This window comes from Scyliorhinus canicula, chromosome 8 (assembly GCF_902713615.1).
Source record: "Scyliorhinus canicula chromosome 8, sScyCan1.1, whole genome shotgun sequence".
NCBI lineage: Eukaryota > Metazoa > Chordata > Chondrichthyes > Carcharhiniformes > Scyliorhinidae > Scyliorhinus > Scyliorhinus canicula.
The window spans coordinates 187847848-187873891 of NC_052153.1; the positions used below are offsets into that span (position 1 = coordinate 187847848).

The following is a 26044-nucleotide window of genomic DNA, read 5'->3' on the forward strand; positions in this document are numbered from 1 at the left end:
AAATAAAAAATGCTGGAAATAATAATAATTTTTATTGTCACAAGTAGGCTTACATTAACACTGCAATGAAGTTACTGTGAAATACACAGCAGGTTAGGCAGCAGCTGTAGACATAATCAGTTAAACTTTTCAAGTCAGATAGGACATGGCGCTGCTGAAACAGAAATTCTTTTAAAAGAGAATATGGCGGTCTACTTGAAGATAAATACTGAAGCTTAAGCCTTGGATTAAAATGCTCACATAAAGGAGATTGGTGTGGATTTATCAGACCAATTACTGGGCTATCACAGTCTATTGACTAATCTTAAAACTGTGTGCTGTGAAAACTATCATAATGGGGGAGTAAGCTCTTCATTATTTCAGCTTTCCTCCCACCAACCACTGACCTTCATCACTCCATCCCATCTGACTTGCATTTATCCTCGTTGCAGCAGCTCAATTGGTCATGCGATGAATTACCCCAGCATGCCAGAGATCCCAGCCTTAGTTCTGTGTCTCCTCCTCCAATGGATACAGTTATGTGGGTAAAAGACCACGTGTGCGCTTCACAATACAGTATCTTGAGACCCGATCATAGAATGGTTACAGCACAGGAGGCTATGCAGCCGGTTTTGTTCATGCCCAAGCTTTTGAAGAGATATTTATCCAGTCCCACTCCCCCACCCTCGACTATTAGCTTGCAAATTGTGTCTCTTCTGATACTTAGCTAACCCTTTCGAAAGCCACAATTGGCAGTGCACTTCAGATGCTAACAACTCACTGCGTAAAAATGATATTCCTCACGTTGTCTTTTGACAATCACCTTTATTGGTGCCCTCTGAATCTCGATCCTTTTGCCAATGGCAACAGTTTTTCCCCACCCACTCCGCCCAGATGCCTCATGGTCAAATCGCCTCTCAATTTTCTCTTCTCCAAGGAGAACTGCCCAACTGCCAATCTATCCACATAACTGAAGTGCCTCAACATCAGAACCATACTTGGAAATCCTTCCTATACCCTCTCCTTCACATCCTTCCTAAAGTGTGGTGTTCAGAAATGGACGCAATAATCCACGTACTGGACAGTAATCCAGTACTTCGCAGCATGGTAGCACAGTGGTTAGCACTGTTGCTTCACAGCGCCAGGATCCCGGGTTCGATTCCCGACTTGGGTCAGTCTCTGCGGAGTCTGCACGTTCTCCCTGTGTCTGCGTGGGGGTTTCCTCCGGGTGCTCCAATTTCCTCCCACAGTCCAAACATGTGCAGGTTAGGTGGATTGGCCACGCTAAATAGCCCTTAGTGTCCAAAAAAAAAGTGTTAGGTGGGGTTACTGGGTTATAGGAGCTGTGGGCTTAAGTGGGGTGCTCTTTCCAAGGGCCGGTGCAGACTCGATGGGCCAAATTTAATGAAATGAAAATGAAAATCGCTTATTGTTACGAGTAGGCTTCAAATGAAGTTACTGTGAAAAGCCCCTAGTCGTCACATTCCGGCGTCTGTTCGGGGAGGCTGTTACGGGAATCGAACCGTGCTGCTGGCCTGCTTGATCTGCTTTCAAGGCCAGCGATTTAGCCCTGTGCTAAACAGCCCCAAACGGCCTCCTTCTATACTGATTCTATACTTCGCAATCCAGGATCTTAATGGAAAAATGGTTTCTAGATCTATTTTGTTTTTGTAAAGCCTATTTGAATTGATGAATCTGATGGAAGGTTACAGACCTTTTCTTTCTACAGATGCTGCTAAACCTGCTGAGCATTTCAAACCGATTGAGTTTCGGAGCCATGAGGTCATGTTGCAGCTGTACAAAACTCTGGTGTGGCTGCATTTGGAGTATTGCGGCAGTTCTGGTCGCTGCATTATAGGAAGGATGTGGAAGCATTGGAAAGGGTACAGAGGAGATTTACCAGGATGTTGCCTGGTATGATGGGAAGATCTTAGGAGGAGAGGCTGAGGGACTTGAGGCTGTTTTCGTTAGAGAGAAGGTTAAGAGGTGACTTAATTGAGGCATACAAGATGATCAGAGGATTAGAGGATTAGATAGGGTGGACAGTGAAAGCCTTTTTCCTCGGATGGTGATGGCTAGCACGAGGGGACATAGCTTTAAATTGAGGGGAAATAGATATAGGACAGATGTCAGAGGTAGGTTCTTTACTCAGAGAGTAGTAAGGGCGTGGAATGCCCTGCCTGCAACAGTAGTGGACTCGCCAACTTAAGGGCATTTAAATGGTCATTGGATTAACATATAGATGATAAGGGAATAGTGTAGATGGACTTTAGAGTGGTTTCACAGGTTGGCGCAACATCGAGGGCCGACGGGCCTGTACTGCACTGTAACGTTCTATGTTCTAACATTTTTGTTTCTATCTCAGATTTCCAGCTTCCACTGTATTTTACTTTTGTATTTGTTAAAACCTGGATAGTCATTTAACAGACTTACACTTGTATGTATATCATCATAGGTTAAGTGAGTGGGCAAATATCTTTTTTATTTTTTTTGTTTAAGGGGCAATTTAGCGTGGCTAATCCATCTACCCTGCGCATCTTTGGGTTGTGGGGGCGAAACCCATGCAAAACACGGGGAGAATGTGCAAACTCCATACGGCCAGTGACCCAGAGCCGGGATCGAACCTGAGACCTCAGCGCCATGAGGCAGCAGTGCTAACCACTGCACCACCATGCTGCCCTGCAAATATCTGGCAAATGAAGTGCAAGTCGAGAAAATGTGAAATTGTCCATTTTGCCAGGAAAATAAAAGTGCACGTAATCTAAATGTGGAGATTGCAGAGGTCCGAGGTACAGAGGGATCTGGGTGTCCTAGTGCGTGGATCACAAAAGGCTAATATGCAGATACACCAAGTAAAACGAAAAGCTAATAGAATGTTATTGTTTATTGCAAGGAAAATTGATTACAAAAGTAGGGAGGTTATGGTTGTTGTATAGGGAACGGGTAAGACCACATCTTGAGTACTGTGCACAGTATTGGTCTCCATATTTAAGGAAGGACGTAAATGAGTTAGCAGTTCAGAGAAGGTTTACTGGACTAATAAACTGGAATGGGCAGGTTATCACGAAGACAGGCTAGGCTTGTACCCGTTGGGGTTTAGAGTAAGATGTGACTTTATTGAAAGATATAAGATCCTGAGGGGGTATTGGCAGGGTGGATGTGGAAAAATGTTTCCTCTTGTGGGAGAATCTAGAACAAGGATCCACTGTTTAAAAATAAGGGGCCGCTCAGTTAAGACAGATCCAAAAAAAAATTCTCTCAGAGGGCCATTCATCTTTGGAATTCCCTTCCTGAAAAGGCAGTGGAAGCAGAATTTTTGGACGTTTTCAAGGCAGAACTAGATAAGATTCTTGATTTTTGTTTTAAAAAGGGGCAGGAGGCTACAATTAGATCAGGCTTGAAGGGCTGAGTGGCCTACTCCAGCTCCTAATGTGTAGACGTTCGTATCCCCATAACATTGTAAAATAGATCCAGGTATGACACAAGCTCTAGCTCCTTGGCTTTGCAAACAGTTCAACTGAGAACGACTCAAGATTCAGCTGCCCTCGCAGGTAAAAGGAACATGGAGCTCTCAGAGTCACCCACCACTGATATTACAAAAAAACAGATCACCTGACCATTATCACACCATCGTTTGTGGGATCCTGCTGTGAACAAATTGGTTGTCACATTTCCTATATTACAACTATATCAATGCAAGTTCCATCTTTCTCAGCTCAGGGGTGGTACTGGCCCATAAAGACCAGCAAGATACCCAATCCAGGACAAGCTGGCCTTTTCTGAACAGTATAATTTGCCTCAGTGGCTCTAAAAAGTGTGGGCAGAGGGAAAAGTGACAGAGAATTCCTGTTCACTATTGATTGATTTGATTTATTGTCACGTGTACCGAGGTACGGTGAAAAGTATTGTTCTGCCTACAGTCCTTACTGATCGTTCCATACATGAAAAAGAAAACCATAGGACATACATAAATGTCCAGTGTGCTGGAAAAGATTCCCGTTTCACAATCAGATCCAACACTTACCGATCTTACCACCTCACTGACCAGGACAACGGGGGTTTTCTTCCCAGTGTTTGTGGGAAGGATCCACTGACTGTAGAGTTCCAACAGGAATTGAGAACATGAATGAATGTCAACTCCAGCTCGATGCTTCCTGGAAATAAAGTACGTTAAATAGTAAAGGCAATTAAAACATGCTAGAAACAGAATCTCTGCAGGACGAAGATGGATGACAAGCAGTGAGCATACCTGTGCTATCTTTGTAGGTCAGCTCAGCTCAGGTGATAGCATTCCCGCCTCTCAGGCAGTTGTGCATATAATTGATGCTCCAGTGCACTACTGAGTGCGCCACATCGCAGAAGGTTCTTTAGGAATCATGTGAAGGCAGGTTACTGCCCAACTTGTTCAGGAGAACATTGGAGGCTACAAGTGGAAGATGGTCGAGCTCATCCAACCCATATCCGAACCCACATCAAGTTCCCTTCACCCATTGCATATCAGCACGCTGGCCTACACTGGGCTTCCAGTACACCAACACCTCAGTTTGAAACTTCTCAGCCTTGTTTTCAAATCCCTCCATGGTCTCACCCTTCCCTATCTCGAACCTCCCTCCATGGTCTCCCCCTCCCTTCCTCAAACGTCCTCCAGGATCCTCCAAGATATCTGCACTCCTCCAATTACTAGCATCCTGTGCATCTCCAATTTTAATTGGCTACTCTTGGCAGCCTTGCCTTCAAATGTGAGCTCTTCTCTGGATACTCTTCCTAAACCTCTCTGTTTTTTACCCCTCTTTGCCAACCTCCTCCCCCCACCTCTTCTACCATCTGTCCTAACATCTCCTGTGACTGATACCACGCCTGTGAAGTGTATTCGGGCATTTTGCTACTAAAAGGGTGCTTTATAAATTCAAGTTGTTGTTGCAGGATTCAGGAACAGTTAAAGCTAATCAGCTGATCGGCTTTCTCTATTTTACCAATCCTGCGATCCCCTGCACTCATGGTAACAAACGGATTATGTCAACCCACATTTTGCACAGATATTCATAGCTATCAAATTCTCACTGCATAACGCTTTTTGTTAATCCACCAGCATATACATAGATACATAGAAGACAGGAACGGAAGTAGGCTGTTTGGCCCTTCAACCCAGTTCCGACATTCATCACTATCATGGCTGATCATCCAACTCAATAGCCTAATCCTGCTTTCTCCCCATAGCTTTTGATCCCATTCTCCCAAAGTGCGATATCTAGCCGCCTCTTGAATATATTCAATGCTTTAGCATTAACTACTTCCTGTGGTAATGAATTCCACAGGCTCACCACTCTTTGGGTTAAGAAATATCTCCTGATCTCTGTCCGAAATGGTTTACCCTGAATCCTCAGACTGTAACCCCTGGTTCTGGACACACCCATCATTGGTAACATCTTCCCTGCATCTACCCTGTCTAGTCCTGTTAAAATTTTGTAAGTCTCTATGAGATCCCCCTCATTCTTCTGAACTCTAGCGAGAACAATCCCAACCTAGTCAATCTCTCCTCATTTGGGGCAGCATGGTAACACAAGTGGATAGCACTGTGACTTCACAGCACCAGGGTCCAGGTTCGATTCCCGGCTTGGGTCACTGTCTGTGCGGAGTCTGCACGTTCTCCCAGTGTCTGTGTGGGGGTTCCCTCCGGGTGCCCAAATTTCCTCCCACAGTCTAAACATGTGCAGGTTAGGTCGATTGGCCATGCTAAATTGCCCTTAGTGACCAAAAAAGGTTAGATGGGGTTATTGGGTTACAGGGATAGGGTGGAAGTGAGGGCTTAAGTGGGTTGGTGCAGACTCGATGGGCCAAATGGCTTCCTTCTGCACGGTATGTTTTATGTTCCAGGTCAGTCGCACCATCCCTGGAATCAGTCTGGTAAACCTTCACTGCACTTCCTTGAGAGCAAGAACATCCTTCCTCAGAGAACAAAGAACAAAGAAAATTACAGCACAGGAACAGGCCCTTCGGCCCTCCCAGCCTGCGCCGATCCAGATCCTTTATCTAAACCTGTCTCCTATTTTCCAAGATCTACTTCCCTCTGTTCCCGCCCGTTCATATACCTGTCTAGATGCCTCTTAAATGATGCTATCGTGCCCGCCTCTACCACCTCCGCTGGTAAAGCGTTCCAGGCACCCACCACCCTCTGCGTAAAAAACTTTCCACGCACGGTAGCATGGTGGTTAGCATAAATGCTTCACAGCTCCAGGGTCCAGGTTCGATTCCCGGTCGGGTCACTGTCTGTGCGGAGTCTGCACGTCCTCCCCGTGTGTGCGTGGGTTTCCTCCGGGTGCTCCGGTTTCCTCCCACAGTCCAAAGATGTGCGGGTTAGGTGGATTGGCCATGCTAAATTGCCCGTAGTGTCCTAAAAAGTAAGGTTAAGGGGGGGGTTGTTGGGTTACGGGTATAGGGTGGATACGTGGGTTTGAGTAGTGTGATCATGGCTCGGCACAACATCGAGGGCCGAAGGGCCTGTTCTGTGCTGTACTGTTCTATGTTCTATGTTCTATCTCCCTTAAACTTTCCCCCTCTCACCTTGAAATCATGACCCCTTGTAACGGACACCCCCACTCTTGGGAAAAGCTTGTGGCTGTCCACCCTGTCCATACCTCTCATAATTTTGTAGACCTCAATCAGGTCCCCCCTCAACCTCCGTCTTTCCAACGAAAACAATCCTAATCTACTCAACCTTTCTTCATAGCTAGCACCCTCCATACCAGGCAACATCCTGGTGAACGTCCTCTGCACCCTCTCTAAAGCATCCACATCCTTCTGGTAATGTGGCGACCAGAACTGCACGCAGTATTCCAAAAGTGGCCGAACCAAAGTCCTATACAACTGTAACATGACCTGCCAACTCTTGTACTCAATACCCCGTCCGATGGAGGCAAGCATGCTGTATGCCTTCTTGACCACTCTACCAACCTGCGTTGCCACCTTCAGGGTACAATGGACCTGAACTCCCAGATCTCTCTGCACATCAATTTTCCCCAAGACCCTTCCATTGACCATATAGTCTGCTCTTGAATTTGATCTTCCAAAATGCATCACCTCGCATTTGCCTGGATTGAACTCCATCTGCCATTTCTCTGCCCAACTCTCCAATCTATCTATATTTTGTTGTATTCTCTGACAGTCCTCCTCGCTATCTGCAACTCCACCAATCTTAGTATTATCTGCAAACTTGCTAATCAGACCACCTATACCTTCCTCCAGGTCATTTATGTAGATCACAAACAACAGTGTTCCGAGCATGGATCCCTGTGGAACACCACTAGTCACCCTTCTCCATTTTGAGACACTCCCTTCCACAACTACTCTCTGTCTCCTGTTGCCCAGCCAGTTCTTTATCCATCTAGCTAGTACAACCCGAACCCCATACGACTTCAGTTTTTCCATCAACCTGCCATGGGAAACCTTATCAAACGCCTTACTAAAGTCCATGTATACGACATCTACAGCCCTTCCCTCATCAATTAACTTTGTCACTTCCTCAAAGAATTCTATTAGGTTTGTAAGACATGACCTTCCCTGCACAAAACCATGCTGCCTATCACTGATAAGTCTATTTTCTTCCAGATGTGAATAGATCCTATCCCTCAGTATCTTCTCCAACAATTTGCCTACCACTGACGTCAAGCTCACAGGTCTATAATTCCCTGGATTATCCCTGCTACCCTTCTTAAACAAAGGGACAACATTAGCAATTCTCCAGTCCTCCGGGACCTCACCCGTGCTCAAGGATGCTGCAAAGATATCTGTTAAGGCCTCAGCTATTTCGACCCTCGCTTCCCTCAGTAACCTGGGATAGATCCCAGAAGGAGACTAAAACTGCACACAGTACTCCAAGCGTGGCCTCACCAAGGCACTGTACAACTGCAGCAACACATCCCTGCTTCTATACTCGAAACCTCTTGCAATGAAGGCCACCATAACATTAGCCTTCTTTACCGCCTGCTGCACCTGCATGCTTACCTTCAGCAAATAGTGCACAAGGACACCCAGGTCCCGCTGCACACTCCCCTCTCCCAATTTACAACCATTCAGGTAGTAATCTGCCTTCCTGTTTTTGCTTCCAAAGTGAATAACCTCACACTTATCCAAATTATACTGCATCTGCCATTGATTTGCCCACTCGCCCAACCAGTTCAGATCATGCTGTAGGATCCCTGCATCCTCGTCACAATTCACCCTCCCACCTAACTTGGCATCATCTGCAAACTTTGAGATGTTACATTTTGTTCCCTCATCCAAATCATTAATATATATTGTGAATAGCTGGGGTCCCAGCACCGATCCCTGTGGTACCCCACTAGTTACTGCCTGCCAATTTGAAAAGGATCCATTAATTCCTACTCTTTGTTTCCTCTCTGCCAACCAGTTTTCTACCACCTCAATACATTTACCCCAATCCCATGTGCTTTAATTGTGCACAATAACTCTTATGCAAGACTTTGTCAAACGCCTTCTGAAAGTCCAAATATACCACATTGACTGGCTCTCCCTTGTCGACTGTACTGGTTACATCTTCAAAGAATTCCAAGCATGATTTTCCCTTTGTAAATCTATGCTGACTCTGACTGATCCTGCCACTGCTTTCTAAATGTTCCGCTATAAAGTCTTTGATAATGGATTCAAGCATTTTGCCCACTACCGATTTTATGCTTACTGGTCTATAATTCCCTGCTTACTCTCTACCTCCTTTTTTGAATATCGGAGTGATGTGAGCTACCCTCCAATCTGCAGGGACAGTTCCAGAATCTGTAGAATCCCAGAAGATGACCACCAATGCAGCCACTATTTCCAGAGCCACCTCCTTAAGCACTCTGGGATGCAGATTCTCAGGCCCTGGGGATTTAACTGCCTTCAATCCCATTAATTTTCCCAGCACCATTTCTCTACTAATGTTGATCTCCCTCAGTTCTTCCCTCTCACTAAACCTTTCATTCTCCAGCATTTCTGGTATCTGATTTGTGTCCTCTTTTGTGAAGACAGAACCAAAATATATATTCAATTGCTCAGCCATTTCTTTGTCCATTATTATGCATTCCCCTGTTTCTGTCTGTAGGGGGCCTACATTTGTCTTTACCGATCTCTTTCTCTTCACATATCTATAGAAACATTTAGTGTCAGTTTTTATGTTCCCTGCTTCCTTTCGTACTGTACTTTCCCCTTCTTAATCAATCTCTTTGTCCTTTGTGCACATGCAGAATGTGATAGTGGCACTGCCAGGTGACTCTGCTCCTGCAGCCTTTTTTAATATTTGTTTTACATTGTCTCTCCTCATTCTTCCTGCCAAAAATGTAGCACTTCACGTTGTGCGTTAAATTTCATCTACCCTGCGTCTACCTATTTCACCAGTATATGTCCTCCTCAAGACTGTTACTACACTTCCAAGTTTTGTATCATCTGGAAACTAGTTGCCTGGTTGATTTCTCTTTTTATTCCCCTGAATAGGGGTATAAACGTTTGCAATCCCCCAGACCTCTGGTACCACTGCCGTATCCAAGGCAAATGGGGCTGTTCTGGGCTTAGGGAACCGAGTTCCTATATGGAGCGAGTGCTGGTGGGAATTCTAGACTAACCTGGAATTAATTGGAGAGGTTGGAGGGGAGGATGGAGCAGGCACATCACTTTCATCTTCCTCATCTTCATCCCACTCCTCTTCTCTCAAGGGGGTTATGTTGTTACCCAGCCAAACAGAATGAATGGAGACCTGGACAGTGGACAAACATCTCATGAATTTAACGTCAAGAATGAAGTTAATCATTTACCAAGTATTATTCCTTTTCTGAAAGTCCTATGTTTTGCAGCAGTCTTCCCACCTGATTCCACTCTGCACCCATAAGCCTAGACAATGTAAGGCATCACAGCCAAGCTGAAAGTCCCATACAAATCCATCCAGAGGTCAGTGGTTAAATGCAATATTGGGCTACAGATTTGCTTCTTGGTTCTTGCTAAATTGGGTAATCACAGTTGGTGCAACAGGTCTGGTCTGCAAATGAACTGTTTGGAAATATCAGCTGCTGCACCACATCATGAAAAATGAAAATGAAAATCGCTTATTGTCACGAGTAGGCTTCAATGAAGTTACTGTGAAAAGCCCCTAGTCGCCACATTCCGGCGCCTGTCCGGGGAGGCTGGTACGGGAATCAAACCGTGCTGCTGGTCTGCTTTAAAAGCCAGCGATTTCGCTGAGTGAGCTAAACCAGTCACGACACAGCAATCTCAGTGCTGCTATCTGTGAAAATTCACAAATACAAATGAAGGGCAGGGGCAGAGTAGAGCTCAAGCGGCAACATCGTCCACCGCCTAACAACCTACAGACACCAAATCTCACAGACACTTTTACTGTACCTGTCCCAGTTTATAATCCATGTTCCCCATTTCCCGCTCTGTGTTAATCTGTAGTAAAAGCTTTTCATGGCTGATCAGGGCACCTGGGTTTAATAAAAGTGAAAAAAACACAGTCAAAGTAAAAACAGCTTCCGTAAATAATGCAATTCTACAATTAATTATAATGGAAGGTTATAGCTGAGTTTGTACATTTTAATTCTCTCTACTTCAGGCAATGTTGGAAAACATTCCAACATATACATTATTGCCGAGTTCAATACAGTTTTGTTTAATAAAACTTAACATTACAAATAATCCAGCTGCTCATCTCCATCAGGCTCTCTCACTTGCAACTCTCTCTATGGATTACAGAAAGATCTAACTGCATCTTCTTGGTCCAGCGATGCAGAATACACATTGGAGATCATTCATTCCTGTGCCCTCACAGCCCCCCTCTCTCTCACACACACACACACACACACACAGCATAAACATCACTTAAAAAATCATTTGAAGCTAGCCTGAAGCTACCAGAGACAAGTTAGGAAATTCAATAAAGATTCAACAGAACAATGGCAAAATGGCAGGTTGAATGTTACGAGCGCAACATACCAGATGTTGAATGGGAGAGGGATGGAACAGGATCCCACGCCTGATATGGGTAATGTGATGCTATGTTGTCCCTTTTTGATATCATTGCTTGGATTTCTCGCTCCACTATCCCTCGAATGACACTAAGTTTTCTTCCGAACCTGTGAACGGGTTTGTCGTAAGTGTCAGCTCAGACATCAAACATGCATCAATAAGAAAATAACAACAGGTACTCCACCCAAAACTCTGGCAGAGTTCACAAAATCAGGCAAGGAGAACAGGTGAAGATTCATAAACTTGTGTTTGATAATCATCCTGGAGAACATCTTAGAAGGTTTCGCAACATTAAAGGCGCTATATAAATGCAAGTTGTTGCGATGACGGGCATTTCTACAGATACAAAAAGATAATAATTGGCAGGTTAATTCGGTCATGCCTGTGACTGGACATGGCATATAACTCACCGTGTGTCCAGAGACTTCAGAGTCTTATTACGAGGCTGATGTTCAAGACAGCTGGTGGCTGGGTTCCCTGCTACTGGAATGGACATTGCACTTAGCACCAGGGATGTTATCGCTTGAACTGCAAGAATATTAATCTGAGTCCTCTCCGTATCCTCCTTAATAAAAATGGGAAGAAGCTGCTGTTACAAAAGAGAATTTGATTTCACAAGGGCACAAAACAGACATCCAAATGATGAAAACGTGAGCAAAGGTCTGACCGTGGCCAGCTGCTCGGAGCTCACAGGAACACAAAGAGGCCATTCGGCCCCTTGAGTGTGTTTTCCATTCAGTAAGAATATGGCTGATTTCTATCAACTGTATCAACCCGTCTTGGCTTCGCAAACCTCCAAACCCTTGCCTGAAAACATCTATTAATCTCAGATTTTAAATTGATTCTCAGCACTCAACAGCAGTTTTGTTTGGTTGGGGGGGGGTGGGGGGGGGGTGAGAGAGTAAAGAGTTCTGCATTTCCACTACCACTCGTGTGAAGTAGTGGTTCCTGACATCAACCCTAAATAGCTGAGCTTTAGTTTAGATTTTGGCAACCAACCAGTTACCCTTGCCACGACTGAAATCAAACATCGCACCAATACTAATACACATCACTATTAATACAGCTTGCTGCTGTCCACTGGTGTTTAGAAGAGTAAGAGGCAATGTGATTGAAACATGAAGACCCTAAAGGGTATTCATAGGGTGGATGGGAGAGGATGTTTTATCTTGAGGGGGGGTCTAGAACTAGGGACTATTGTTTTTTAAAAAAAGGACTGCTCATTTTAAAAAAGTCAGTGGTCTACAGGACAGAAAAGGCCCTTCAGCCCATCACTCTGACCTGATCAAAAACAACCACCTAACTATTCTAATATAATTTTCCAGCACTTGGATCATGGCCTTGTATATTCTGGCATCGCAAGTGCACATCTAAATACTATTATGAGGGTCTCTGCCTCCACCACCCTTTCAGGCAGCGAGTTCCAGGCTCCCACCAACCTCTGGGTGTAAAAGGTTTTTTCTCACATCCCCTCTAAACTTCCTGTCCCTTATCTTAAATCTAGAAGATCTAAGATGAGACATGAGGAGAAAGCTTTCTCTCAGAGGGTTAAGAGTCTCTGGAACTCTCTTCCTCAAATGGCAGTGGAAGCAGAATCCTTGAATATTTTAGATTCTTGATGAACAAGGAGATGAAAGGTTATTGGAGATAGGCTAGAATGTGGAGTTGAGTTTGAAATCTGATCAGCTGTGATATTTCTGAACAGCAGAGCAGGCTCGAAAGGCTGAGCGGCCTACTCTGCTCCTGATTCTTATGTTCGTAACTCTTGCTGTGTCCTCCACCAGAGGAAATAGTTTTCTCCATCTACCCCATCAACTCCTTTCATCATCTTGAAAAGCTTCAATGAATCTCTTGTACTCAAAGTAAGGCAGGTGTATTCTATTCAACAATCATACAGGGTGCTAGGGGCAGTGCAATTATCAATTGAGACAGGTATAAATGCTGATAGACCTCAGTCTGACTGGCATTGAGACGAGGTGACAATGATGATGAATGTGGCTGGTTTAGCACAGGGCTAAATCGCTGGCTTTGAAAGCAGACCAAGGCAGGCCAGCAGCACCGTTCAATTCCCGTACCAGCCTCCCAGAACAGGCGCCGGAATGTGGCGTCTAGGGGCTTTTCACAGTAACTTCATTTGAAGCCTACTTGTGACAATAAGCAATTTTCATTTTTTTTCATTTAAATGGCAATCAGGAGCCGGAATCCCAGTAGTTTGTTCTCTCCATGCCCTGTGGAGGCTCGGAGACAATTAGTTACAACAAGTAATTAGGAAAGCTAATAGATTGTCATTTATTGGGAGGGGAATTGATTGCAAAAGTAGGGAAGTTTTGCTTCATTTGCACAGGGCATTAGTGAGACCACACCGAGAGTACTGTATACCGTATTTAAGGATGCATTTAAATGCATCAGAACTAATCTTGTATTGCTGCACCCATCGGCCAGAAACATGGCATAAAGTCAAAACATTCCATGCAATTTATTTCAATTGCATATCAGTTCACGGAAGAGTACTTTTTCGATAGCTTGACCTATCAGATGCCTGTTAAGTAATGTTTAGTCTAGGTTGATTTTAGTTTGTTTGCTACCCTGGAAGTTTTAAAATGTCAAATCTTGTCCTTTGGTAATTTCATTGGTCGCTGGGAAATTCACCTAGTCCATCAAATCCAATTAAGAACCGAGATTAATGTCAACTGTATATTACCTTCCTTTTTAGTTCTCCCTTCTGGATTCATCAGACAGTTCAAAACAGGCAATCTGCTGTCTTGTGCCCAGTCTGCTTCAATAAATAAGCACAGCCCCTCTTAAAATAGTGCTGGCCACATCAGAGTTACTGGCCTGGAAGGCCAGAAACCCCATTAAAGCTAGTTGATAACTTAAAATCTGTATTAAATTGTGTGTTTAAATCAATTTCATAAGATTATTAATTCAATATTTTTTATGAAATGAAAATGAAAATCACTTATTGTCACAAGTAGGCTTCAAATGAAGTTACTGTGCAAAGTCCCTAGTCACCACATTCTGGCGCCTGTTCAGGAAGGCTGGTACGGGAATTGAACCCATGCTGCTGGCCTGCATTGGTTTGCTTTCAAAGCCAGCGATTTAGCTGTGTGCTAAACCAGCCCCTGATGTGATGTGATAACGACTGAATTATACTAACAAGGGCTCACTGATCCTGCAGTTACTGATCCTATGGAGTTACATTTGAAGGGGTGCAAAAATTGGGGATTGAGCTACAACCCTAGTTCGGTTGCCCCAATATTGCTTGGTGCAGATTGGGTAGGTAGGTTTGGAGGGGAGGGAGCTTTGGTTAGCAACCTGGAAGTCGGAGTTTCCCTGCACATTGTTGAGTTTTACCGCTGCAGCTTGTGCCTTTTGTTTTTCACCAAGTTCACCATGCAGAGGCCAACTTAAACCGATTGGCTGTTAAGCAGTTAATGCTCAAGAGGAGGCCTCAGAAACAGGAGCTGAGGCATGTGCAGGGTAAGAATTTGTTGCTGTGTTGGTTGGATATTTGGGGTGGGATTTCTTGGCCTTGGTGCGGGGGTGCCTCCAATCCCTGATCTGTAGGGGCAATGGTGTGATCAGATCCTGGGGCAGGGTCAGTTTCCAAGGCAGATCCAACCTGCAGGGTTTTTTTTGATGCAGCTGAGGGTTGAGGTCTGATTACAAGTGAGAGGTGGTATCAATAGTAAGGAAGGAAGCAAGTTTGATCTGTTTAAGGGAAGCACTCTTGTTCCTCTTGGCTCACAAGCAGTGCTGCAAAGGCATTTAGATTGCCTCTGAAGCTGCCCTTGCCTCCTTCGAGCGGCCATATTTCCCCGAGACCTGAGAAACCCATTTGGACAGAGTTCAACGAGAGGCTCCCAACCTCGTTATAATTTAAATGGTCAGCTTGATTCCTGGGACTGGCTGCCAACCCCCTGTCCTACTTCCTATTAAACCCAGACATGGGTATATGATGGAGGTGGGTTGGCACCATTCGATATTTGAAAGAAATGGCACTGAGATGGGAATAGGAGCAGGAGTTCAGCCCCTCAACCCAATTCTGCCATTCAACTCGATCATGGCTGATCTGAAACATAGAAAATAGGCCCTTCGAGCCTGCTTCCCCATTCACTGTGATCATGACTGATCATCCAACTCAGCAACTTGTTCCCGCTTTCCCCCCATATCCTTTGTTCCAGTTAGCCCCACTAGCTATATCCAACTCCTTCTTGAAAACATACAATGTCAAATTTGCTTTGGTAGGGGTATGATTCTCGTTTTAGAGTTTCCATTACTATAAAATGTGAGGTCCCGGGTTGGGGACGGCACGGTAGCACAGTGGCTTCACAGCGCCAGGGTCCCAGGTTCGATTCCCGGCTTGGGTCATTGTCTGTGCGGAGTCTGCACGTTTTCCCCGTGTGTGCGTTGGTTTCCTCCGGGCGCTCCAGTTTCCTCCCACAGTCCAAAGATGTGCAGGTTAGGTGGATTGGCCATGATAAATTGCCCTTAGTGACCAAAAAGGTGAGGAGGGGTTATTGGGTTACGGGGATAGGGTGGAAGTGAGGGGATAGGGTGGAAGTGAGGGGTTAAGTGGGTTGGTGCAGACTCGATGGACCAAATGGCCTCCTTCTGCACCGTATGTTCTATGTTCACAGGTCCAAGGTCCCAGGTTCAATATCCGGCTTGGGTCACTGTCTGTGCGAAGTCTGTACATTCTCCCAATGTCCACGTGGGTTTCCTCCGGATGCTCCGGTTTCCTCCCACAGTCCAAAGATGTTCAGGTTAGGTGGATTGGCCATGCTAAATTGCCCTTAGTGTCCTAAAAAGGTTGGTGGGGTTACGGGGACAGGGTGGAGATGTGTGCTTGGGTAGGGTGCTCTTTCCAAGGGGCGGTGCAGACCCGATGGGTTGAATGGTCTCCTTCTATAAATTCTATGATTCTGGTAGTGAATTCCACAGGTTCACCACTCTACGGGTGAAGACATTTCTAATTGATTTGTCCTGTAACCTTAAACCGTAACCCCTGGTTCTGGACTCCTCCATATTCCTACATAACACAGTATCTCGCTGATCTTCATAAAGCAAGTGAGCTCTGTGCACCCAGAGACACGGCAGAGGTCAGAAACACAACAGTTTAGGAGGATGAGCAAAAGAATGGGGAAAGTGAACCCAAGATAGCCAGTTCAGTGCAGCACCAGCTCCTTCATTCCCAAAATTTAATTCCCCATATCTGTGTGCCTCGAAGCTCCACATCCACTTGCTTGTACCTCTTGTGGAACTTCCTCTTCCTGGTCCATCGCTAGTGGTTGAGTCACAAGTACACCAAGAAGGGTTGCCCAGGTTTCCTCAAACTGAGTGCGGCTTGTCCAGCCTAAAACAGAAGAAACCAATTGTACTGCAGATATTTCTGACTCTAATTTCAAATAGACAGCACTTTATCTCGATCATCACTGACAAAATTTGGCACATGGCCAAGGGCAGGACAAAACCCAACAGCACAATACACCATGAAAGCCACTTCTAATGAACTTTTGCGAAACTAGGAGTTTATAAATGAACAGCAGCCAGTGAAAACCAGGCGAAGATCAATTTTCTCCTAAGGTTTTGCCACTTACCAAGAACGTTTATCCTATAGATGAACTCTTTGAAGACTTCTTTTTCCTGAAGAAACTCGACCGGAATTTCAGGAAGAGTTGTACCAAATTCACCCCCAGCTTGTGGTGACCATCCCAACTTCCATACCTGAGGAAAGTTGATTGTGAGTTAACGAAGAGGGAACATTCTTTGCACGTACTGAAGTTTGTGCCATGCAAGTTTGAAATTGCTTATTTGGTCTGTAAATCTTGACCCAGATTAAATGATGTTCAAGATTTCGAAACATAGATTCTTCTGTAGGGGAGATGATAGCGAGGTGATATTGTCACTGGACTAGTTATCCAGAGACCAGAGTAATGCTGTGGGGACCTGGGTTCAAATCCTGCTACGGAAGATGGTAAAATTTGAATACAATAAAAATGTCGGGAACTAAAAAGTGTAGTCATGGCCATGAAACAATTGTCAATTGTCATAAAAACACATCTGGTTCACTGGTTTCCTTTAGGGAAGGAAATCGGCCATCCCTTACCTGGTCTGGCTCCAGACTCTGTGACTCCAGACCCAAAGCATTGTGGTTGACTTTTAACATCCCTCTGGAATGGCCCAGCAAGCCACTCAGTTCAAAGGCAATTAAGGATGGGTAATAAACGCTGGCCCAGGCAGCAACGCCCACATCCCTTTAATAAGAAAGATGTTTTTGACAGTCATAATTATAATTTTTTGTTCCTCGCTGGACTGCGTAGCAGCAATAGGAGTTTAAACTGGGGTGAGATAAGAACATTTACATACCTGAGCACCATCAGGTTTTAACAATTTGGCAACAGGGTAACTTCAGAATGCAATGAAAAGCCAAGGGGAAGAGACAAGGCCCTTAGAACAGGACATCAAAATGGTAAGAGAGAACGCATAAAGTAATGATTTAGGTCACGTTGAATCTGAGGCTTTAGAAGGAAGAGTAGACTGAGGGAGGTGAGGTTAGGGTACAAGCCTCTGACAGCATGCTGGCAGGTATGAGGAAACACAAATACCAAGAAAGACTCGGAAAATCGGGTCTTTCTTTGTTACTGATCGCTACAACAGCGATATTTAAAACTAAGAAAGGATAGAACAGATTATTTTAAATGGGTTGTTTCCTGGAGCCACAAATGTAAGAACAAATGTAACAGTGTGTGTCACAGTAGTCAGATCACACAGCGCAGGAGAAAAACTCAGTAAAGAGTCGCAAATACATTTCCAAAGGTTAGTGGTTGAAGAAGTAATGTCAACATTCCTGATTCTACCGGATAGGTGGATGAATGATAAGGGATTGAAGAAATATAAGAGTGAAAAATGGGATTAGGACGTTTTATTTGGAGTACGGTTTAGATTGACCATAATGTAGTCCATCAGACAAGTTCTTCAAAGGCATTGTACCATGAGGTTTGGGAAAATTTAACCAAAAAGAACTAAGGAAAAACAATGATTAAATTTAATACAGCAGCTATACTAAAACATAAAGTAAATGCTAAACACAAACAGAAAACCTAGAAGATGAGTTAATGCTCTGCCCGCAGGATCTCCATCGTACCCCACATTCCGATGGAAGATCCCACAACCAAGTTGTTAACCCAGTTTTCTCTTTTCAGACACTGACCGGATTGTTCCACAACCTCCTGTTTTTATTTCAGATTCTCAACACTATATTTATTTCCCATTTTCCACCACTGAGGAAACACAGCACAGTAGTCAGAGCATAAAACAATACACTTACCTGGAGCAGAATAACCTGCATAATTGCACAACAGAAAACAAAACTCGGTCTGTCATCCGCGTGAAGCGCTATTGATTTTCATATCCTTTTAACAACAAAAAGCATAAGAATGAGGAGGAGCAGTCGACTGTTGAGCCCCTTGGGCCTGCTCTGCTGTTTAATAAGATCACAGCTCATGTTCTGCCTTAGCTTGACTTTCCCACCTGCTCCCCAATGTACCCCGATTCCGAGACAGCAAAGATCTGTCTATCTTGGGCTTGAATATATTCGATGAAGCAGCACCTCTGAAGTAGAGAATTCCAATGATTCACAACCCTTCAAGTGAAGACATCTCTCCTCATCTCAGTCATCCTTACCCTGGGACTGTGTCACATGTTCCAGTTCCCCAGCAAGGGAAAACAAACTTTCGCTGTCGATCTTGTCAATATTTTAAGATTGCAGCAACTTGGTCATAGAATTCCTTCAGTGCAGAAGGCGGCCAGTCAGCCCATCGAGTCTGCACCAACCCACTGAAAGAGCATCCTATCTAGGATCACTCCCCCTCGCTATCCCCATAACCCCATCTAACCTGCACACCTTTGGACACTAAGGGACAATTTATCATGGCCAATCACTTAAGCTGCACATCTTCGGACTGTGGGAGGAAACCCACTCTGACACTGGGAGAAGTGCAAACTCTTCAGTCACCCAAGGCCGGAACTGAACCTGGGTCCCTGGAAGTGTGACTCAGCAGAGCTAACCACTATGCCATTGTGCTGCCCAAATCAATCAGACTTCAGACTGCTTCAGATGAATGCTTCAAGCTCAGGAAGGATAATTAAGTTGACCCATACTCACCAATGGCGGGGTACGGGTGTAGCTGTTAACCAGAGGTAAGCGGGCCAAACTGATACCAATATTCCGGAGAGTCGTGTTCAGGAATGCTGGGATTCGTGTGTTGCTGGCATGCCCAAAAGACAGTATAGTCTGGAGACATTCCACCATTTCAGTCATCACATTACAGGCCTTTGTAATGCACTTGGATCCTAAAAGGAAGACAGTAAAAGAGGTAAAACATCATAACCTCAATAATTACCACAAACCAAAATACTACCGCTCACCTGCTCCAGTTAAATAGGAAGTCGGTAGGAACCCAATTGAAAATGTTAAGAGGCACAGAATTGCACGTATTTATCAGCTTAACGGATCTTGCTCTAACATTTCAAAATGTTTCCCATAACTTGACTTTAAAGTAGTGACCAACATGCAAGCAAATGGATTCATCTGAATTTGTATGTAGGCCATTGAACTGAACGTTTTAAAAGGTCTTTGTCAATTTCTTGTGAAATAATTTATTTTGTCTTTGTCCTGAAGCATCAATTTAAAGTAAATCTTCTCCTTAAAAAAAGCTGCAACTTCTGCTGGGAATTGATCCATTTCTTAGCAGAAAGACATGGGCTTCAGCACATTTATAAAAAAATAATAATTAATTTTATGGGACATGTGCGTCGCTTTCTGAAGTTGCCCTTCAGAAGGTGGTAGTGAGTTGCCTTCTTGAACCGCTCTTTAGTATGAATGGAGGTGTTTTTGTCAGATAAGGAAATGCTGCAACATCAGAGGTGGATGAGGTATTAAACCAAGGTTCTATTTGCCTATTCAGATGGATGAGATCTCACTGCACTATTTGCAGAGCAAGGTAGTTCTCCTGGTGTATTGGCTAACGCTTTATGTCAACCAATATCATGAAAACAGATCTTTTCACCGCTATTCGTGGGAACTTGTGAGCAAACTGTCGGCTGCATTTGCTACCTTACAAATTGACAACACACCAGTTACATAGAACATATAGTGCAGAAGGAGGCCTTTCAGCCCATCGAGTCTGCACCGACCCACTTAAGCCCTGACTTCCACCCTATCCCCGTAACCCAATAACCCCTCCTAACTGTTTTGGTCACTAAGGGCAATTTATCATGGCCAATCCACCTAACCTGCACGTCTTTGGACTGTGGGAGGAAACCGGAGCACCCGGAGGAAACCCACGCAGACACAGGGAGAACGTGCAGACTCCGCACAGACAGTGACCCAGCGGGGAATCGAACCTGGGACGCTGGCGCTGCAAAGCCACAGTGCTATCCACTTGTGCTACAGTGCTGTCTCACGCTTTCTGACATTCTGAAGTCACAAAAGATGCAATGTGAATAATGTCCATTATTTTGTGTTATCAACTATAAGTAGTCAAAATTATCTGGCTGGTACATTCTGGCAAATTAGTCACTCTTTAATGAGTACAAGAGTCGGCAGGTCATGTTACAGTTGTATAGGACTTTGGTTAGGCCACATTTGGAATACTGCGTGCAGTTCTGGTCGCCGCATTACCAGAAGGATGTGGATGCTTTGGAGAGGGTGCAGAGGAGGTTCACCAGGATGTTGCCTGGTATGGAGGGTGCTAGCTATGAAGAAAGGTTGAGTAGATTAGGATTGTTTTCATTGGAAAGACGGAGGTTGAGGGGGAACCTGATTGAGGTCTACAAAATTATGAGGTATGGACAGGGTGGGAGAACAAATGGGGACAGGAGCAGGGGGAAGAGGGACAGAGGATATACGGGGGGAGGGGGGAAGAGAGAAGAAAGGGAGGGACCGGGGAGGAGGGGGCACAGGAAGGGAGGGACCGGGGAGGAGGGGGCACAGGAAGGGAGGGACCCGGGGGGGTGGGGAACACAGGGACGGAGGGAGAAACAAGGCTAGAAAACAAACAACAATAGGGCTACAAAGTGCCACAACAGAGGGCTCGGAATAAGGAATCGCTGCAAGCATCCACCCAGTACGGTCGCTGGGAGAAGGGAGGCCCCAGAGCGCAGTGTAGGAAAGTGCGGCTAGACAGCAGCTGGTCAACTCCATACTGGAGGTAGACCGCAAATACTCTGAGGCCCCGACTGTAGAGCTCCTGGCGGAGAGGAAAGAGCTACAAAGGAACTTTGATCTGCTCCCCACCAGGAAAGCAGTGTACCAACTCCGCCAGGCACGTGGGACCCTATACGAACACGGAGACAAAGCCAGCCGCCTGCTGGCACACCAGCTGAGAAAGCAGGCAGCCACCAGAGAAATTGCGCAAATCAGGGACACTCGGGGCACATCAGAAACAGAACCAGAAAAGATCAACAAAGCCTTCAGGGCCTTTTACCAAGGGCTGTACACCTCAGAGCCCCCAAGGGGGGAGTCCGGGATGAAACGGTTCCTTGATGGACTGGATATACTAGACATGGGGGAGGGCAGAAAACGGGACCTGGAAGCACCACTAGCACTGGGAGAGATCGTGGATCCATGCAGGCGGGGAAGGTGCCGGGACCAGACGGGTTCCCGGCGGACTTCTACAAAAGAATTTGTGACAGTACTGGCCCCGCACCTGCGGGAGATGTTCACAGACTCGCTAGCTAGGGGCACACTGCCACCCACACTAGCACAGGCCTCAATCTCGCTGATACCCAAGGACAAAGACCCAACGGAATGTGGGTCATACAGACCAATCTCACTACTGAACGCGGATGCCAAAATACTGGCCAAGATTCTAGCCAAAAGGCTGGAAGACTGCGTGCCAGAGGTGGTAGCAGAGGACCAGACGGGCTTTGTCAAAGGTAGACAGCTTACTTCGAACTTTAGGCGCCTGCTGAACGTGATAATGACCCCATCCGGGGAGAGAACACCCGGAGGTGATCGTCTCCCTAGACGCAGAAAAGGCCTTCGACAGAGTCGAATGGAAATACCTCAGAGGTACTGGAGCGGTTCGGGCTTGGAACAGGACTTACCTCCTGGGTAAAACTCCTATATAGCACTCCCATGGCGAGCGTACGGACAAACAGCACCAACTCCCGATACCTCCAGCTGCACAGGGGCACCAGACAACGATGCCCACTGTCCCTGCTGCTGTTCGCTCGAGCGATCAAGCCACTAGCAATTGCGCTCAGAGCAACAAAAAGCTGGAGGGGGATCCAAAGGGGCGGCAGACAGCACAGAGTCTCACTCTATGCAGATGACCTGCTCCTCTACACTTCGAACCCACACAGCATGGACAGAATCATCGTGCTCCTGAAAGAGTTTGGTGCCTTCTCGGGCTACAAACTCAACGTGAGCAAAAGCGAGATCTTCCCAGTACACCCACAAGGAGGGGGGGGGGGGGGGCAGCGCAGTCAACCCTTAATCCCTTTATTCTTCAAAAAACTATCTATCTTTACCTTAAAAACATGTAATGAAGGAGCCTCAACTGCTTCACTGGGCAAGGAATTCCATAGATTCACAACCCTTTGGGTGAAGAAGTTCCTCCTAAACTCAGTCCTAAATCTACTTCCCCTTATTTTGAGGCTATGCCCCCTAGTTCTGCTGTCACCCGCCAGTGGAAACAACCTGCCCGCATCTATCCTATCTATTCCCTTCATAATTTTAAATGTTTCTATAAGATCCCCCCTCATCCTTCTAAATTCCAACGAGTACAGTCCCAGTCTACTCAACCTCTCCTCATAATCCAACCCCTTCAGCTCTGGGATTAACCTAGTGAATCTCCTCTGCACACCCTCCAGCGCCAGTACGTCCTTTCTCAAGTAAGGAGACCAAAACTGAACACAATACTCCAGGTGTGGCCGCACTAACACCTTATACAATTGCAACATAACCTCCCTAGTCTTAAACTCCATCCCTCTAGCAATGAAGGACAACATTCCATTTGCCTTCTTAATCACCTGTTGCACTTGTAAACCAACCTTCTGTGACTCATGCACTAGCACACCCAAGTCTCTCTGAACAGCGGCATGCTTTAATATTTTATCGTTTAAATAATAATCCAGTTTGCTGTTATTCCTACCAAAATGGATAACCTCACATTTGTCAACATTGTATTCCATCTGCCAGACCCGAGCCCATTCACTTAACCTATCCAAATCCCTCTGCAGACTTCCAGTATCCTCTGCACTTTTCGCTTTACCACTCATCTTAGTGTCATCTGCAAACTTGGACACATTGCCCTTGGTCCCCAACTCCAAATCATCTATGTAAATTGTGAACAATTGTGGGCCCAACACGGATCCCTGAGGGACACCACTAGCTACTGATTGCCAACCAGAGAAACACCCATTTATCCCAACTCTTTGCTTTCTATTAATTAACCAATCCTCTATCCATGCTACTACTTCACCCTTAATGTCATGCATCTTTATCTTATGCAGCAACCTTTTGTGTGGCACCTTGTCAAAGGCTTTCTGGAAATCCAGATATACCACATCCATCGGCTCCCCGTTATCTACTGCACTGGTAATGTCCCCAAAAAATTCCACTAAATTAGTTAGGCATGACCTGCCTTTAACGAACCCATGCTGCGTCTGCCCAATGGGACAATTTCTATCCAGATGCCTCGCAATTTCTTCCTTGATTTTTTCCTTGATTATGAAAAATTTTGCAAAACCTTAATGAAAAAAATATTTTTTTAAAAACCTACTTCCTGTGGTAACGAATTCCACAGGCCGACCACTCTCTGGGTGAAGAAATTTCTCATAATCTCTGTCCTAAATGGTCTACCCCGTATCCTCAGACGTTGACCCCTGGTTCTGGGCACATCAACCATTGGGAACATCCTTCCTGCATTTACCCTGTCCAGTCCTGTTAGAAATTTAGAGGTTTCTACGAGATCCCTCCTCATTCTTCTGAACTCTAGTGAATGCGACCCTAACTGACTCAAACTCTCCTCATACATCCGTCCTGCCATCCCAGAAATTAATCTTCGCTACACTCACTGTAATGTAAACCTCTACAGCTCCATGGCAGCTGTGATCAATACCCACAAGAACAACAGGACTGAAATTTGGCTTCACCTCCACATTCAAATATCAGCAGACTGGTCTGATAATTGGAGTTTGTTTCCGGTGTGCCCCAAGGGACCAACTTGAAGCCAAATATACTTACTCTCAGACACGTTGGCACTCTCGTCATCCTCGAGTGGAGCTCCATTCGTATTCAACTTTCTCCTCTCTTCATGAAGCAGCAGCTGCTCTCCTGGTTCAACCGCCACTGAAATAAGCAGATAGAATGAATCACAAGCATGGAGAGCCAGGAAGGACCCAAGAGGCACAGTCACTGCACTCAAGGCTTTCAAACAAAAATCTTCAGGAATGAGGTTTTTCATTGCACTGAACTATTTCGCTCAGATAAAAGATACCATCCAACAAACAGCGTAAACGATTACTTTACAAAAGAAAAACTGGATGTTTGCTTTACACATTATTATAGAAGATCTGAGCTAAGAAAATATTTGAGATGGAGGTTCTCAAAGGCACATGGGGTCCTTTTGGAAATATTGGCACCCTCTTGGGGGTCTATTACATACACGGACACACATCTGAAGATCCCTTGCAAATGCTAACACCTCCTACGGACCCCATGCAAATGCTGACGGTTAGTTGGAGAGGGCTAGGAGAAGGCTTATCTGGAGCATAGGCGAGTTCCACCAAATGGTGTTACAGCCTCTATGCAATACTGGCACACTCCTCGAAACACCCGTTATTCACAGTTTTGAAAAATTGTGTCAGCTGGGCAAAAGATAGCAGGACTATCACTGGAATAAGCACCTATTACCACGCTGGTAAGTTAATAGGAAAACATGCATACATTTCAGTAAATTTGTGAAAATCTTTGATTTAAAGCAAAGTTTCTCCATTAACGACTGTATAAGCCTTTATAACCGTAAAAAACACGACCTAGGTATATCTTCAGTCCAATAGAAAACAATCTGTTGGGTCCAAATTGCTTGTGCAAAATACTTCTGGACATTATCAATCCAGTTCCCAGAGAGTCTAAGTACAAACCTGCCCTTCATTCAGCACTGATTAGACAATTGCAAGCAAACAATACAGCATTGGAGACTGAAGGGAGATTTGCTAGAGGTGCACACAATTATGACTGGGTTGCATGAAAAACTGGTCCCATGAGTTGTTGGTACAAGGATTAGAGGATACAGATTAAAGATCTGGGCAAAATTTCACTGGACTCACTGGATTCATCCGAGTAGAGCCACAATAGACTTGATGGGATGAATGGCCTCCTTCTGTGCCATAAATGACTCGGGGAACTGAAAGGGTATCACACCAGCCCTGGAGCACTGCAGTTGAGTGCTTAAGTTGAGAGTTTAGTGATTCGGTGAGGAGGGAACAGGTTAGTACGGTCAGTGATCCTTTGAGTATTGCGAGTACGGTTGGGTAAGTATTTGACACTTTTATCACTTATAGTTTATAAAACCTTATTTTGCAGTTCATTGTTTGTAAGAGCTATATTCTGTAACAACGAGGAGCAATATATAAGGGCCCTAGAGCAATTGATATGAAGTATCTTCCAAAAGGTTTAATGGGGGAAGCCATGGCAGGAGGGCTTAAACGCATGATGTGCTCTTCCTACTCTACGTGGGAAGCAGAGAACATTTCCAGTACCCGGTGTCAACATATGTGCAGGAAGTGTCTCCAGCTACAGCTACTGAAAGCCCGAGTTTTGGAGCTGGAGCGGCAGCTGGGGCCACCGTGGAGTATCCATGAGTATCGTGGGTAGCACGTTATAGAGAGGTGGTCACACCGCAGGCTAGGAATCCACAGGATGGAAGGGAATTGGTGGGCACCAGGCAGGGCAAGAGGACAAGGCAGGCAGTTCAAGAATCTCCTATTTCTACTCCCTTGCAAAAAGGTTATACTGCTTTTTATACTGTTGAGGGGAATGACCTCT

At 45.2% G+C, this 26044-nt stretch overlaps 1 protein-coding gene across 10 annotated transcripts in view; it reads right to left on the reverse strand.

The window, feature by feature from the left end:
• htt (huntingtin) overlaps positions 1 to 26044 on the reverse strand; it is a 256270-nt gene that overhangs the window by 20490 nt on the left and 209736 nt on the right. For all 10 annotated transcript variants that reach the window (XM_038805852.1, XM_038805859.1, XM_038805861.1 and 7 more), the window contains 9 exons: positions 24242 to 24346; positions 19154 to 19341; positions 16587 to 16713; positions 16239 to 16342; positions 11397 to 11551; positions 10954 to 11093; positions 10363 to 10445; positions 9591 to 9721; positions 4004 to 4133 (listed from right to left, as the gene is read on the reverse strand). In XM_038805852.1, the coding sequence (XP_038661780.1) occupies positions 4004 to 4133; positions 9591 to 9721; positions 10363 to 10445; positions 10954 to 11093; positions 11397 to 11551; positions 16239 to 16342; positions 16587 to 16713; positions 19154 to 19341; positions 24242 to 24346 (1163 nt within the window). The remainder of the gene's footprint in view (positions 1 to 4003; positions 4134 to 9590; positions 9722 to 10362; positions 10446 to 10953; positions 11094 to 11396; positions 11552 to 16238; positions 16343 to 16586; positions 16714 to 19153; positions 19342 to 24241; positions 24347 to 26044) is intronic.